The sequence below is a fragment of the Meles meles genome, chromosome 3 (assembly GCF_922984935.1).
Source record: "Meles meles chromosome 3, mMelMel3.1 paternal haplotype, whole genome shotgun sequence".
Classification (NCBI taxonomy): Eukaryota; Metazoa; Chordata; class Mammalia; order Carnivora; family Mustelidae; genus Meles; species Meles meles.
In genome coordinates, this window is record NC_060068.1 from 110,815,335 (window position 1) to 110,832,452 (window position 17,118).

The following is a 17,118-nucleotide window of genomic DNA, read 5'->3' on the forward strand; positions in this document are numbered from 1 at the left end:
CAGTCGCTGAAGCCGCCGCTCCCGGCGAGGGCGCTCCAGGCAGGTCGTTCGGAGCAGTCGCGCGCCGCCGGGGCCCCTCTAGCCGCGGGGAGGTGGCGCGGTGCGAGTCGGGAAGGCGGCGGGTGGGTGCGGCCCTCAGCGGCGGAGGGCGCCATGGTGGGTGGCGAGGCGGCTGCAGCGGTGGAGAAGCTAGTTTCAGGGGTGCGACAGGCAGCCGACTTCGCGGAGCAGTTCCGCTCTTACTCGGAGAGCGAGAAGCAATGGAAGGCTCGCATGGAATTCATCCTGCGCCACTTGCCCGACTATCGCGACCCGCCCGATGGCGGTGGCCGCCTGGACCAGCTGCTGTCCCTCTCCATGGTGTGGGCCAACCACCTCTTCCTGGGTTGCAGGTGCGGACCCTTGCGGGCTGGCTGACCCTGTCCCCTGCCTTCAGACCCGCAGCCCTCCGGTAGGGCTGACCCCTGCCCAGTGCTGACCCCGCCCCCAACCGTCCGCCTCACTGTCCCGGCCTATGGCTGATTCCCACGCTAGCCAGATCTTTGGAAGGACATTTAACCTCTCAGAGCCTCAATTTCCTCATTCGGAAAATGAGTTGCGATGACTACAGTATTAAAGAGCCAAAAAAAAAAAACAAAAAACCAAGCATCTAGCAGGGGCTATTTAGCAAGAGCTCAATCTATGGTGGGCGGTAAAATGCCATTGTTATTTGTATTAATACTACTGGTTTAAACCTTCACCTTTGAGGAGTACGTTTTAAGTTTCTGGGCTCCTTCCACATACGTGCCAAACGTGCAGACACAGAAACTGAGATCCCCAGTTTACATATGAAAGAGCTGAGAAGGCCATAGTGTTCTGGCAGGATTGTGGATTTTACCATTTATGGCAGGATGTAATCTGTGTCCTTTGACTTTTTCTCCCTACTCCCCAGTCTGCTGGACTCTTAGCAAGAGCCAGCCTTTGCCTCTTTGCTTTTCCTTTTATGAAAATAACATACCTTTAAGGGACTGTTTTTGAAATGCTCGATAAGGCAGGCACCCCTTGTACCCCTTCAGTGAAGAAAGTGTCAAATCTTGAAGCTTCCACATCCTTTTATTTTAGTGTCCTGAAATTGTGTTAGGATAGTAAGATGACTTGTGTTAGTCCTGGTTTCTGCACCCCTTTTGGCTGTTTGACTCTAGTAACCTGCTCCCTCCAGCCCTTAGCCACTTGGTTTTGTTTTCAGATGTTGGGGTTATTAGAACAGGATTCGGAGAAGCAGTGCCAAAGGCTTTTTCCTCTGTTTTCTGGGTGCCCCTGGGAAATCCTGGTTAATGGGCTCCAAGACTAGGAAAATGTCATAAAATTGGACAAATGAGCAAATGATGTTATTTACATTAGACCAACATTGCACGTGCTTAAAAAAAACATTTTGGCCCTCATACTGTGTCCACAAGTATGTACTGCCAGATACACAGTGCGTCTATTTTTGTAAATCTTTTTTTTTTTTTTTGTAAATCTTGAAACACCTGTTCTATTGGCATTCCTACAGCCACTTCTGAACCCACAAGCCTCAAGAACGGTTTCCTAACCCCATGCTGAGCATGTGTCCATTTCCCTGTACTATCACATCAGAAGGCTGAGAGTTGAGCTACTTGCAATTTCTCATTAGCCCACAGTGACAAGTAATTTCTCTGAGGTTTTTATCTTACTACTTTTTATTGTGCAGTTACAACAAAGACCTTTTAGACAAAGTGATGGAAATGGCTGATGGGATTGAAGTGGAAGACCTGCCACAATTTACTACCAGAAGTGAATTAATGAAAAAGGTAAACAGGATTTCTAAGTGCATTTGATTTTTTTTTTAAATTTTTTTTTTAAGATTTTTATTTATTTATTTGAGAGACAGAGATCACAAGTAGGCAGAGAGGCAGACAGAGAGAGAGGGAGAAGCAGGCTCCCTGCTGAGCAGGGAGCCCGATGCGCGGCTCAATCCCAGGACCCTGGGATCATGACCTGAGCCGAAGGCAGAGGCTTTAACCCACTGAGCCACCCACGTGCCCCTCTAAGTGCATTTGAAATGGTATAGAGTTAATGGCCCCTGCTTTTATGTTGATGTGTTACAGTATATTGTCTACTCTTGGAGATACTCTCCAAGGATCTAAGCCCTTTCATTAAAAAATTTTTAAAAATATTGGACACCTGGGTGGCCCAGTCAGTTAATTATCTGCCTTTGGCTTGGGTCATGATCCCAGGGTCCTGGGATCGAGTTCTGCATCAGGCTCCTTACTCATTGAGGAGCCTGCTTCTCCCTCTGCCTGCTGCCCCCTCTGCTTGTGCACTTTTTCTGTCAAGTAAATAAAATCTTATTTTTTTTTAAGATTTTACTTATTTGACAAAGGGAGACACACTGAGAGAGGGAACACAAGCAGGGGGAGTGGGAGAGGGAGAAGCAGCTTCCCAAGGAGCGGGGAGCCTGACGTGGGGCTTGACCCCAGGACCCTGGAATCATGACCTGAGCTGAAGGCAGAAGCTTAATGACTTGAGCTACCCAGTTGCCCCAAATAAATAAAATCTTAAAAAAATTTTTTTTAAAAATTTGTTAATGAAGTATAATGATCTACAATATCCTATTTGCTTCAGGCATACCTCATAATATTTTTATACATTATAAAATAATCTCTTAACAGTTACCCATCTTTCACCATATAAAACTTACAGTATTACTGACTATTCTCTGTGCTGTACATCACATCCTCATGACTTAATTTATTTTATAATTGGAAGTTTGTACGTCTTAATCCCCTTCACCTCTGTCGCCCACCTCCCCATCTGGTAACCAGTAGTTTGTTTCATGAATGAATGAATCTGTTTTGTTTTATTTGTTCATTTGTTTTTTAGATTCCACATATAAGTGAAATCATACTGTATTTGTCTTCACCTATCTTATTTCACTTAGTGTAATGCACTCCAGGCCCAACCATGCAGCAAATGTCAAGATCTTTTTTTATTGTTGAGTAGTATTCCATTATGTATATGTATAACAGCATATCATCTTTATCCATTCATTTATCTGTGGACATTAATATATCAGCTTCCCAGAAAGTACTTCAGTCTCAAAGAGTACACCCCATTTGATTTCAAATAGTTTTCCTCGGGCTCAGTCCTGGGGCACCTAGATAATTGCTTACTGCCTGAGTATGCCTATGCAAGACTAGGATCAGCCTTTACTTCCTAATTGCATGTGGCAGATTGTTTCCTTGCTTTTTACTCCTAAGAGGTATTTTGCCATCCTTAAAACTTGTTTTTTCGAGTTAATTTTGTTGTACTTTTTTTTTTTTTTTTAAGATTTTATTTATCTGTGAGAGAAAGAAAAAGCAAGAGGGAGAGGCAGAAATAGATTCCCTGCCGAGTTGGGAGCCTAGGGCCCCTGAGATAGTGACCTGAGCTGAAGGCAGACACTTAGCCAACTGAGCGCCCCTGTGTTTCTCTGTCTTATATGTAGCCATAGTCCTTATAGTTTTTCTGGACTATTAAGAGATCAGAACCCTTATAGTGTTAGGGTCGCAGACCAAGGGAAACTAAGGAGGTTTTGTAATTGATATGCATGCCAGCAGACTAGTCATACTCACCTAGCTACCTTGAAGAAGCCTGCGGGGAGCCTCTACTTCTACAGCACTTTTGCATTGTGTGTTTTGGCTTTCTTCAAATAAAACAAGTTTTCTTGGTAGCCAAGTTTTAGACTATTGATACCAATGAAAATGAAACTCAATTAATCCTGAGAAGTGAGATCCTTAAAGGGTATGTAGAGTTTTGCCAGTTTTTAAGACTCTTGTATTTATTTCCATCCTGAGAAGGAATCTTCTGATGTGTGTGCTGTGACAAACTTGTGTGGTATTGAAGGCTGTCCCTTCTCCGTTGAAGCCCACCCTGGAGTCATGGGGACTTCCCAGCAGTTCTTCTGTCTCTTGTCTGAAGTTTTTACATGTAATAGAGGCTGGCAAACATTAAGCAACATTGCCAGCCCACATACCAAAAAAAAACCTTGATACTGAGCCATGCATCTAGAATAGATCTTCCGCTCTAAAATTAGAGTTTAGGTGGGGTTTAAAGCCAGCTCGAAAGTAGAAATGAATCACCTGGCATTGTTGGCATATTGAGACTGGACAGTGAAGGTAACTTAGGACATAATTTCTTTAAAGTAAGATTTAAGGGGAGCCTTCCTGGCTCAGTCGGTTAAGCATCCACGTTCAGCTCAGGTCATGATCTTAGCGTCCTGGGATTGAGCCCTGTATTGGGCTCCCTGCTTGTGGGGAGTCTGCTTTCTCCCCCGCCACCCCTCCCTGTGCCCATGCTGACTTACTCTCTCACTTGTTCTTTATCTCAAATAAATGCATAAAATCTTTAAAAAATAGGTTTAAAAATTTATACATATTCTGCAGTTTTGAGGCAAATACATCTCTGTGGTCTATCCAACTCTTATTATTTTTTGGTCTGAGGAAATGAGCATTGTTCTCTGACAGGTGGTATTTGTCAAATGGTTGCAGTGTATGATTTTTCTTTGGATTCAGTACAAATATATTGAGCAAACTATCTCCGTTACCTAAATAGTCAACCCTAGGCACCTATTAGCAGTCTTTGTGGTGGACCAGCTCTATCCACTAGTGAACAGTAATTAACAAAAGGAAGCAGCTCACTCAGGAAGGCTGTCATTACTAGGACTGTCAGAGTTAATATTTCCAAGCCATTGTCTTAAGGAGAAAGAGGAGTGATTAACTAGGAAGCTATCATTATTGGCTCACAGAAAGAATTTGTCAACTTAATTTCTTGGCCCATTTTTCCTGAGAACATTTTTATCCAAGAAGGAAAATGGCAGTACGGAAAATGACGGGATATGAAATGGGAACAAGAAGGTACGAAAACAAGCATACTTGCATTTCAAGAAGTGCCTTTCTCTGTATTATGTCCAATTTTGGCAAGCTCTCAGGTAATGGAAAAGCAACTGCCGTGGTGAAACGAGGTGTGATTTTAAAGCACCAAATGGGGCGCTTGAGTGTCTTAGTGGGTTAAGTCTCTGCCTTTGGCTTGGGTCATGATCCCAGGGTCCTGGGATAGAGCCCTGCTAAGCAGGGAGCCTGCCTCTCCCTCTCCCCCCACTTGTGCTCTCTATCTCTCTCTCCCTCTCAATAAGTAAAATCTAAATAAATAAATAAATGAATAAATACAGTGGCAAGTATTTTGGAATATTAAATTCAGCCTGGGGGTGCCTGGGTGGCTCAGTGGGTTAAAGCCTCTGCCTTTGGCTCGGGTCATGATCCCAGGGTCCTGGGATCAAGCCCCACATCGGGCTCTCTGCTCCTCGGGGAACCTGCTTCCTCCTCTCTCTCTGCCTACTTGTGATCTCTGTCTGTCAAATAAATAAATAAAATCTATAAAAAAATAAAAATAAAAAAGAACAAATTCAGCCTGTCAGATTACTGGATCTACCTTTTCCCCTTTATCCACTAGAAAGAGAAAAAGGCAGAAAAGCTGATTCTCACCCCATAGGCCAGTCTACTGCCCCGAGCTCAAGATGAGTAAATCCCGTGCCAAGGCTTGTGTCAAAGACTGTACTTGCAGCAGCCAGAGCTGTGGCAGCTTCTGTGCTGTCGTAGTCTTGGTCTGTCCTGTGGGAAGTTTGAAAGATGTCTTAGGGGATTTTCTTTTCCTTTGGAGTAATGACGGTTTCTTTAGGTGATAACTGCATTCTCCTAAAAGGGGAAACGCTTCTCGTATTTTGCTTTTCCTGAGGAATTTTGCTTTTTCATTGCTCAAAAAGACTGGAGTGACAGACTTAGCTAGGAAATAGGTCATACCTTGAAAACTCTGATTACTAAAAAGACTCTCAGATTGATTCACTTACACTGCTAAATGTTAAGGAAATCCATTCAAATACAAGGTGACAGCCAACATGATTTCTTCACACCCAGCTTAAAAGTTGTTTAAAGCCAAGTTTAAATTTACCAAAGGTGCTAGAGAGCACCCAGAAAGAATATATCTGCTTCAGTTCGCCACTATTTGAAGACATGCATTTACAGTTTCTAATAGTGTGAAATCCAAAAATATATAACCTTCACATCTCCTAAATATCCTGAGTCAGTGTGAAATCTTGTGAATTACTACCTGGATTCAACTGATTTTAATTTAGAACAGTGTATGTTTGTGTGATTCTGCTTTTAGAACACCCTTCACTGAAGAGCATGCCATGAAGAAAGTTATATTTCAGGTATTTCTGTTATCACTTTAAATTCTCAACATTTATAGATCACAGGTGTCTCAAGACAACAAAATTAGGCTTTAGCTTCCAAATAGATGGTATGTTCAATGTTTTGTTGAATTTTCTATATGTAGTAAAATAATAATTTGAGTCTACTTTCCATCTAGGTGTACATAAATATTCTATCCCTGCTTTGTTTTATTTTTTAAAAAATTTATTTGAGAGAGAGTAAGCAAGAGAGAAAACACAAGTGTGGGGGAGAAGCAGAGGAAGGAGAAGCAGACTCCCCACTGAGCAGGGAGCTTGATGTGGGACTTGATCTTGGGACTTAAGCACTATGACTTTAGTGGAAGGCAGACACTTAGCCACCCAGGCGCCCCTCACTGCTGTATTTAATTTAATTTATTTATGTTTATTTTTTAGATTAACATATATTATTAGCTCCAGGGGTACAGGTCTGTGAATTGTCACGCTTACACACTTTACAGCACTCACCATAGCACATACTTTCCCCAATGTCCATAACCCACCCTCACTGCTGTATTTTAATTGAAAAGTTTGATTTGCTGGACTACATGGCTAAATAATCTTTTCTTTTTTTTCCCAGCATCAGAGCTGAGGCAGAAGATTCATCACATTTTCACCATCAGCTAAAGGCTTAGGAAGGAGGCTGGGATGAATGTGACATGGACCACAGCAGCTCTCTTAAGATTCCTGGTATTTCCAACATGTAGGAAAGAGGCATTTGGAATGACAGTCTTGTCTAGATTGGAATTTTAAAAGGTCCATTCTTCCAGTAGTTATCATTGTAAAAGTGTGCATAGATATTTATGTATTTCTAAATCATGCCTTTTTCACTTTTTGAATGTCAAACTTTTTGTTAAAAATGCCTATTTTTTTTTTAATGTTGTAATAATTGCAGGTAGTGAGTTTTACAATTTGGACTATTCAATAAGTGTTTTCAAGTCTAATTCTGTTTTATGGTCTTTCCCCACCCTGCACTGAGGCAAACCAGCCCTTCTTTCTTTTTTTTTTAAATATTTTATTTATTTGAGGTTCACCTAGGTGGCTCACTCGATTAAGTGTCTGCCTTCAGTTCATCATATTCTCAGGGTCCTAGGATTGAGCCCTGCATCAGGCTCCCTGCTTAGCAGGGATCCTGTTTCTCCCTCCCTCTCTGCTGCTCCCCCTTTGTGCTTTATCACTCTCTCTCTGCCAAATAAATAAAATCTTAAAATAAGAGATTTTATTTATTTGAGAGAAAACATGAGAAGGGGGGGCAGAAGGAAGAGTGTCAAGCAGACTCCAAGCAGGGAGCCCGACTCAGGGCTTGATCCCAGGATCCTGAGATCATGACCCGAGCCAAAGGCAGACACTTCCACTGACTGAGCCATGTAGGCGGCCCTATATCCTTATTTCATTGTGAAGTTTATGGTATCTTTATGGCCACTGGCCACACATACTCATCTTTTTTTTTTTTTAAGAGATGAGTGAGAATTAAATCATAGGTCTCAGGTACCTACTAGCTCATGGGAAGAGGGCAGTTTATAAAAAGGCACCTGGCCTTATTTTAAAATGGACACCACATGCCATAGCTTGGTCCAGGCAGCCTAGCTGATCTATACATTTTTTAGAAGGTCTCCCAGGTAGCTGAGTAAAGCCCACATTATTTTTTTCTACAGGGACCCCGAAGGTTTTGGTCTTCTAGATTTAAGGAATTGCCTTGCACATAGCCCCTGAAGAAATACTTGTTTAATGCAATGCTGCCTTGCTCTGAAATTCTTGTATCAGTTTTTCCCACCTGGTTAACGTATCTAGCCTTCAACTTCTCCCTCTTCTCATTCATTCATTGGTTTTTTAAGATTTTATTTTATTAAAAAATATATTTTTTTAAGATTTTTTGTTAGAGCACCTGTAAGGAGAGCGGCAGGCAGAGGGAGAAGCAGGCTTCCCTGCTGAGCGAGGAGCCTGATGCGGGACTGGATCCCAGAACCCTGAATTGAGTTGAAGGGAGATGCTTCACTGACTGAGCCACCCAGGTGTCCCTAAGATTTTATGTTTAAGTAATTGCTTCACCTCATTTGGGGCTCAAACTTAACCTTGAGATCAAGAGTTGCATGCACTACCAACTGAGCCAGACAGGAGCCCTCTATTTATTTAATACCCACCATTAAGAACTTACCGCCAGGCATAAATACTGAGAGAGGGACTTCATTTGGGGTCAGCAATATAACAGATTGGTATTTCACCACTGGGCTTGGTATTTGGGATAATGGTGAATAAGACAGTGGATCCTGTCTTAGCAGAACCTACCACTAAACCCAGGTAACTGAAAAACCAGGAATGCTGAAGAGGAGAGCTGGCTGTGGGAGCATGATGCCTAGGAACAGACAAGTGAGATGCCTCTCACTGTTCAAGCCTAAGGACAAGTATCACACCTTGGATGGGCCGCATCTCTGCAGCTTCTGGCTCTAATCTGTAGCAATCACTAGGGTAGGCCAAGTGAGGTCAGGATCTCTGATTTAATCAGGCAAGCCACTTCTCTCCCTAGCCTTAGCTGGGAAATGGAGGTCATAGAAATACAGATGAACTGTGGCAAAAGACGAAGATATTGCAGGGATAAGCCAGTGCTCAGTAAGCCTCAGCCTCTTCCTCGAATGTAGCCTAGCCTCTTTCTGTTCTCGTTACCTACACAGATTTGTGAGGCTTAAAAACCAAATTTACAAGTTGGGAAATATCAGAGTGGGGCTGTTCATTTTTAAAATGCATCTTTTACAGGTTTCTCATCATGGATCCTATTTTCTAAGATACAGTGCCCTATTAAAATAATAGTATCCTGTCAGGAATGTATCCATTGCATAAAGCAAGCTTAAATTGTGCACCGATTGCATGTTCCCCTCCCCCATTCTTCTTCAGTGTCTCTAATCAAAAGCAGATTTTCTGATAACAATTTTCTAATGGGTTTTCTCATCATTTCCTCAGCTTAAGCTGTTCTTCTCATCTTTTAAAATTTTTGTAGCTATCTCATCTATGAAATTAAGCAGTATTTTAAAGTTTCATCCTTTGTTTTTTTGGAATAGAAAGTGGCATAGAAATCTAAATTTTTGCATTGCAGCAGTCCTTGTAGTGTAGGTAAAATGGCCCACTCTTAACGCTGAAGCTGGAGCTCACTGCAAGATACTGGTCTTGATATATGCAGTGCTGTCCAGCACGGTGTAAAAATCACGAGATATAGGAGGGGACACGGTAAACTGTTACCTTCAAGTAACAACTACAGAGCATCCTTTCTGTAATGACTTCAGTCTCAAGACTTTGAGGAGCAAGTACTAACAGTACAGTTTAGGGTGCTCAGTTAACCGTGATACCCTTTTATATTATTACCCAGAAAATTGCTTTTTACGATATTCTTTAGAGTTTATAGCCCACCTGATGAATTGTCTACTGTTGTGGAGGCAAGGATTTTCCAAGATTCATGTGAACCTGAGGCTTACCTACTATTCCATGGGCACTGGGAGGATTCATTATCACTGCCCATCCTCTGAGGTGTTGCTATTATTTGTAGTAAACAACACTGAAAATATACATTGTCACACATCTTAAATGAAATTTATATTATTCTAAATGTCAGGTAACTCGATTTCTCTGCTGCTCAGCTCAAGTCTCTGCTGGGTACCCTTTTGTCTGGAGATTCAATTTCTGGAGTCTGAGGATTGTAGTCTAGGTATCATGTTATCTAGTCATGGCTCTTATCCTTGACTAGTTAAGGACACCTTTTGGTTCTGTAGGAGTAAGACTAAACACAAATCTTAAGAGGCAAAGGTTTTAGAATTTAAACAGATTGTGGTCATATGGAAATTGCTTCCTTTAATGAATAATGAATGTACACTAAAAAAAATTTGCCCTCATGGAGATTATGTATGTATTTATATATATAGAAAATAAATATAAAAATATTACATCTATAACATATAAAAAACTTTATTTTATGTATATATATTTTTTCATTCATATTCCTTGGGGAAGAAAAAGAATCTCTCTGGGCTTGCTTTTCATTAAAATAAAGAGCAAGCAAGTGAAAGAGCCTATTTATTCATTTATTTAAGTTAAAAGCCTGATGAGGTTTTCTCAAGTTTACTCTGTTCCTTCCAAGTTAGGACTTTCATGTCCAGGGGTGGCAGTATGTTGGCTGCCTTTCTCATTTTGGTTTAGTTTTTCTCACAATGTCAGCATTAGGGGCAGAGTCCTTTGCGTATGTGGTCTTGTCAGGGAGGTGGGCCTGAAGCTTTGCCCACAGACAGGACCAGCTGAGGCGGCGGGGGGTAACAAGAATACATCACCTTTGGGAATCAAAATACAAGAAGTAAAAATTGAGATTATTAAGTTCCCATTAGACAGAGCTATAATTCTTAACATATCTTAGGCATGGACATGTGAACCAGAGTTTTTTTCTTTAGTGCTGTCAGGCAGAGGGCTCTTTAGAAATAACCTGGGTGGTCCCAGCCTAAGTCCTATTCTCCTTTCCCAGCCTAGGAAAAGTAGGCAAATGACCCCCAAAAGAACCTTGATTATGGTCTTCCAACCTAGTTGCCTAGGAGAAATGCTGTTAGGGCATCTTGAGCCAGGCCTTATCTTCCCCTGGTTTAGTGAAAGGGTGATTAACTGTAAGGAGGTCAACATTGAACTGTTTGGGCCTACTGACTAAAGCCCTTGCTTTGCTGTGAATCCTAGCACAAAAATCTCACTGCGGGAACTGCATTTTCCTTTCTCTCTTGTATCTTCTTATAAGAAAAATAATTTAACTGAACCTAGATGTGCACTGGTAGGTAATTCCTTCTGATTTACTTCACCTCCGTGTAGCGATCTCTGAAGTGGGGGATGATTCTTACTTTGATCTTTATTGGAGAATTTGGTGGAAAAATTTCTCCTTCAGTAACTGGCATTTAGTGAACTCTCCCTGCTTCACTCCTACTCTACTCTCCCTTTGAGGCCGAGCTGTGAAAACAAAGTGTTTCAACTAAAACTTACACAGAAGAAAAATGAGCACCCACAGTCACCCCCACAAGACCAGGCTCTGTCCCCAAGGCTGTAGAAGGGCAGACCACATCAGTTCCAGTTGTGTGGTAGGGCCAGTCATGAGTTGGCGCCCATTAAGTCCTAAGTAGCTATGCTGACAAAATGAATGGCAACAGGCACTGAGCAATTCAGCCTTAATCAAATGCCTGGCAGTCCCAGAGAGGTAGAAGCAAAACCTCCAGGATAGGGGGTGGGGGTCAGCAGGTGGCCAGAGCTTAATAGGTACATTGCAGTTCTCCCCTAACACTATGTGCCTTGCAACCCCTGTACCACTTGCATCTAGGGTCTGGGGCTTGTGAAGGCGTTGGATTTGCTCCTCTCCCCATGAACATGGCCTTTGCCCAAGCACTGGCATGGCAGGCTTACCTGAGTGTCACCTTGTAAACCGATGAGACTTTATCACTTGGTGTGAACTGTGGGCTTCAGCTGACTGGGAACTGTTGGGCTTGATCCATCACCTATAGTCCCACTTCCCCTTAAACCACTTGTTTTCAACTTCTCAGGTGGTGAGACAGACTCATGCTTCCTTCTACCTTTGTGTTTACCAAATTATTTCTTATGACTACATTCTACTTCTGTAACAAAACCGGGAATATGCTCTTCGGTGTCTCCAGAGGACTTGGAGCTTGAACTCTAGGGGTCCTCTGCTATCTTGCTGGCCTCCTGCCCAGGCCTGTGCATGTAATGCCACAGGGTGTCTGGAAAGGAGGTTCCTAGTATTTGGATTTACATTCCAATCTTTGAAACTGTACTTGTATTGTTGCTCTTACAGCCTGATCTGTCAGACTTGGTTTTGAGAAGGTGCCATGGGGACAGTGCTATTCTCAAGCTGCTGAGTGCAAAAGAATATGCAGCCCATCAAAGAACTAATGTGTAAGGGTTAACAAAAGCCAGGGAGGGGAACTTTCTCCCTGAACAGATGGGTTCGTCAGCCTCACTGTCACCGAGCCCTAGTATTGCCCTCACTGATCTTAGTGGTTTGCAGAAGAACCCTTGTACCCCACCCCTGGGAGAGAGAAATCGTTTTTATTCTAAAGGCAGCCTTCCAACTGTTGTTCTAGAGAGTCTTGACCTGAAACCACAGCCTTATGTACTCATGCAGGGACAGGTCTATAACCATAACCCACTAGAACACAGCAGGGATTACTGATCCATCTTTTTTTGGAGGTGATATTCCAAGCCTTTGACCGAAGTTGACATGGGCTAGAATCTGATTCTTTTCTTATGCTCTGCCCAGGATGTTATCAGGAAAAGGAGGTTCCAGTTCCTTGTGGTCTTTGTACTCATACTACTACAGTAACATAAAATCTCCCAACTCAGTTTTGTAAAATGACTTTATACAGAGACCAAATTTCTGCAAACCTCTCTGCATTTGATATTCTCTTAGGAGTGCAGCCAGTCCAATTCAGCTGGGGGCTCTGCTATTCTTGGCAAAAGGTCTTGTTTGTAACGGGGGAAAGGAAAAGGGCAACTTACACCTTGAGCTTCAGACAGGAAGCAGCACTAAGAGGTCTGCCTTAAGTGCTTTTAATGTTTGCATTTTGGCAGCCTTCAAGACACCATAAAATCCCTCTGCATTCCAGGAAGAATGACAACTGAATGGTACAGGTTGTTGGAGCCTACAGAGATCCTTTCATAGATAGGCTCCGATCCCCTGTAGACAAGTACCCAACCCAGTGGCTTTAAGAATCCCAATCTTCCAGGAAAGAATTTAGGTAGCTAACCTCCCCCCAAAAGACTATAGAAGCATCATACTTGTTAAGACTGTCACCATACAAAGATCTCTCTAACCAGCTAAAAGGTTATTTCTTGTCACGGGGGCTCTAGAGTCTTCTCATACATATTACTGTACAAGTTACTGATAAAAGCATCACATTGCCAAGCTTTACCACTCAACTCAGTGGCAGTTCCTGAAAGTCAGTCCATGCAGGCTTTTCACCCAAGGGTAAATCCTCCAAAAAAGAGGAAGCTTGGAGTCCCTCCTTCCAGGGTGCTTGATTTCAACCAGAAAGGAGCTAACGTTGCTGAGCTTGAGAAGTCATACACTCAAAAAGGTTTGCAAAAGGCACAGCTAGTTTGTCTTTCTGGCCCAAACTAAAAAAAGCCCTAGCCCATGCTATAAATAGGAAATGTAAAAACCTCAAGAAGTTATTAACAAAATTGTTTTAGACCAATACAGCTGGGGTTGGGGAGAGGTGGAGATATTACTCAAAGAGGAATGGCACACATTTGTATATTCTTTTTCAAAGGACAGAGAAAAAAGTGAACTCAACAAAACTGTTCCTAATCTCTTTCCTCCATGCCATATACTTGACTAACTAAAGAAAACTAATATTTATTCCTATCTGACAGCAGTTGTTTTTTTCCTAACTAGATGGGAACTGAAGTAACAGAGCTACCATTTTGGCATAAGGCCCTTGCCCTATGGGCACTTTCATTTGCCTTTAATAGCTTTGCAACTACTGACTTCTATTTACATAATAATCTCCACATAACTGAGATTCCTCAGGGACTCTGCATTTCAAAATGCAACAGAAAGGAACTGTAATAAATACCACCAAGACCTAAAAAGTTGATCCCTATCTCCTAAAACCTGGGAAAACTGAGAGCTCAAAATACCTCAGACATAACTCTAGATTGTACATTATGAGCCCTAGGGTTCTTTCTTACAAGTACTGAGAACAAAATACGGCTTCTAAATAAGCACCTTTAATAGATTTTTTCCCCACTACCTTCCACCTACCTACAGGAGTAAGATTTTTTAGGTCAGTTTCAGAAGTTACTCATGGAACTTTCATTGGGGTGTGGGGGATGGGCACGGACTCAAGGGTATTTCCATGAAGGGGAAAAAAAATTTGGTCTATTAGTAAGTCATAGGTTATAGTCCTTTATATCAGAGGCCAGAAGGTGTGCCTATATAAAGAAAAAAAGAGATAGAAAATGGTGGTCAAGAAAACAACTTCATTGGATAGATACCAGTCTCTACACAAAGTCTAAATCAACTGAAGTATTTTTAAAAAATGAGAGAGACATATTTAAGTCTAATAGATTTTCTAAAACTGAACTCAATACCTTAATATTTCTTCAGGGATAGTCCATTTCTTGGCTACAAGACCAGACTGCCTAGGTAAAAATCCCAGTTCTATCACTTGCTAGCTGGCTGATCTTTAACAGATCACTTATTTACTCTCTCTGTACCTAGATTCCTCATCAGTAATATAATGGTACCTACCTCACAGGATTACTTTTAAGTCTGAACTGGGATCACATACGTTAAAGTGCTTCAAATGGTGCTATGCACACAGAGCATTCTATGTCAGAAGTACTGTCACAGAGGAAGTGCATTACAAATGCATTTCAGCTTTAGCATGAATCCAACTTCATACCGAAATAAACAACTTAGTTCTAGCCTCTTGCTATAACAACACATTTATAAAGTTTACCTAGGTTAAAAGTAAACACTTTTTGTATGGTATAACCTTGTAAAAATTGAAGGTTTACATCTAATACTCAACCAAAGAAACAGGAATCTGTTCCAAGGCTGAAGAAAAAAAATTGAGGAGTAATTGGGAGAAGATGAATCCTAAGAATTTTCTCCAGTGGGAATGTGGACAAGGTAAGATTTTATGCGTGTGTTGAATTTCGGACTTAGAGCTCAGCGACTCCCTGCAAAGTGAGATGTGAGCCCCCCTGTAATTATCAGTACTTGAAATATTTCACTTTTCAATAGGAAAAGGAAAGCAGATTAGGATAAAAATAGCTTTTGAAGCAGCAACCAAATAGCATTTAATGAAGTAAGAGGGGAGGACTCTCATATCTACTGTATATTTAAGAGTTTGTCACTGGAGTAGAGATGTCTACAGAAGCTACACTTTGTCTCAGAGCTGAGTATGAAAGCATCACATTTACTATGACCAAAAAGTACTTGTAAGCATCTCTTTTTTTGGTCATTAATTCCAGCGAATGGACTCTTATTTGTATGAAAAGCTTCCTAAGATCATACACTTACCCAAAACTTTGCCAGGTAATAGCTTTTAAAGGGAAACATCAGCACTTATCCTTCCAGTGTTAAATTTGGCTTAAAAAATAGAAGCTGTAGACACTGTAATCCTCGTCTTCCAATAAACTGTTAGCTTACTAAACTAGTTAAGAATAGGACAAGAAACTATATTGGGGTTACTCAAATAGCTGTTTTAACTACTAGAAAGACTACACAGGTGGTTCAACAGAATTTACTTGTATATTTTCCATTTTCTGTACTATTTGAAGGCATAGGATAGCTTTGTATTAGCTTTCTACAATACTGTGTTTTAAATTTATCCAGTAAACTAAGATGCAGTACAACTTTTATACAACTTAGGAGATAAAAAAAAAAAATCTCCACAAGAGAAAGCAACTCAGCAGGCCCTGGTATTAAAACATTTTCCCAGAATAAACAGATATGCAATTGCATTAAAAGGCAGTTTTCAAATATTTTCAGTTACACCAAGATTTCTTCCAAATATCTGCCTTGCTAAACCAATGCAACCAATTCTTACTCAGTTAATAGTGGGGCATGGATTTTGGTAAATGTTTATGGTTTTACTTTCTTCATTATCAAAAATCTTTTAAAGTGCTATCAAGCAGCAAATAAGTTGCATTAGTTCTCTGCTTCCGGTAGAGGTGCCAATTCCTCATGGTAGAGGTACAAACTGTGAAATTGCGAAAAGTACAGTTTAACAGTAAGTAGTGCATGAAAAACAGTAACACGTGGCCTAAATACAGAGTTGGACAGAATCAAACCAGTTATGTCTATAATTGCTCAAGTGAAATGGATATAGTTTCATTCAAACATTTAAAATAAAGTCTGAAATTATAATTGGTGGTTAGAATCAAATTTGAAGAATTTCTTGATAAAATATAAATCTGTTCTTTTGAAATTGGAAATGAAACTCAATTGATGGAGAGCTAGAGACTTATTAACCCCTCCTACACAGATAAGGAAATAAGTGACAAAGTCTCTTGCACTGAAGTTATGTATTTTAACAGCTTTACATGTAATATTCATATATAAAAAACTTTTAAGTGCTTTTCTCCAATTTAAAAATCTAAAGAATTCAAAAATAAGGCATTCAATATTTGAAAAAAGTACAGATTTACAAAATGTGTATTATTCTGTCATGAAAACTCCACACCAACATTATACACTTGGAAAAAAATACAAACAGGATATATTACAAATTTATGTAAGCAATAACTTAGTTCACACCATGCAATAAAAAGTACATTAATCAAGATACACAAGCTTTTGTAGGTTCTAAACTGAAGGACTTTTTTTTCTGCAGAATCCTTAAAACCTGTGGCACTTAAAATTTGTTAGCCTTTCTACTGAGAGGTAAATTATACACAACAATGATGAAAAAAATTAACAGACCAGTTGTCTATTATGAATCATTCCAGCTTTGTTCAACAATGGCCGAAACTCTTTTCTCATATTCTCGTTTGTTTTCCTGATAAAGCTGTGCTGCCTGGCTATTGGCTGGACTGTTTGGATTTGGTTCATCCAGCAGAGACTGGAAGCAAAGAGAAAGGAAAAAAGGATCTGTGGAGAGTTATTTTTTACATTAACATTGGTCAGATACCTAGCATACTGGTTGTACAAAAAAACAAATTACTCAGTAAAGAAATGACAGATAATGATGTTATCTTCTATATTTTCAAGTCTTAAATACTTTCAGAAATGGCTTGATCAATTCAATAATTTCCTCCTACTAGAGAACAGAAACTTCCAAAACACATAGTACTCAACTGCCTTAAAACCTCTAATTTCA

The 17,118-nt window shown here is 40.7% G+C and overlaps 2 protein-coding genes across 4 annotated transcripts in view; one reads left to right on the forward strand and one right to left on the reverse strand.

Annotated features, from left to right (window-relative positions):
- CDKN2AIPNL (CDKN2A interacting protein N-terminal like) overlaps positions 1 to 17,118 on the forward strand; it is a 24,070-nt gene continuing 6,952 nt past the window's right edge. Inside the window, exons 1-4 of one of the 3 annotated variants that reach the window (XM_046000523.1) lie at positions 13 to 392; positions 1,709 to 1,808; positions 6,199 to 6,244; positions 6,843 to 7,359. In XM_046000523.1, coding sequence (XP_045856479.1) covers positions 154 to 392; positions 1,709 to 1,808; positions 6,199 to 6,213 — 354 coding nt within the window. In that variant the 5' untranslated portion in view covers positions 13 to 153 and the 3' untranslated portion in view covers positions 6,214 to 6,244; positions 6,843 to 7,359. Of the gene's footprint in view, positions 393 to 1,708; positions 1,809 to 6,198; positions 6,245 to 6,842; positions 7,360 to 17,118 lie in introns of those variants that run through there. The other 2 variants (XM_046000524.1, XM_046000522.1) reach the window with 2 other exon arrangements.
- Positions 13,982 to 17,118, reverse strand: part of UBE2B (ubiquitin conjugating enzyme E2 B) — an 18,261-nt gene continuing 15,124 nt past the window's right edge. The window contains exon 6 of the mRNA XM_046000521.1: positions 13,982 to 16,860. Coding sequence (XP_045856477.1) covers positions 16,732 to 16,860 — 129 coding nt within the window. The 3' untranslated portion in view covers positions 13,982 to 16,731. The remainder of the gene's footprint in view (positions 16,861 to 17,118) is intronic.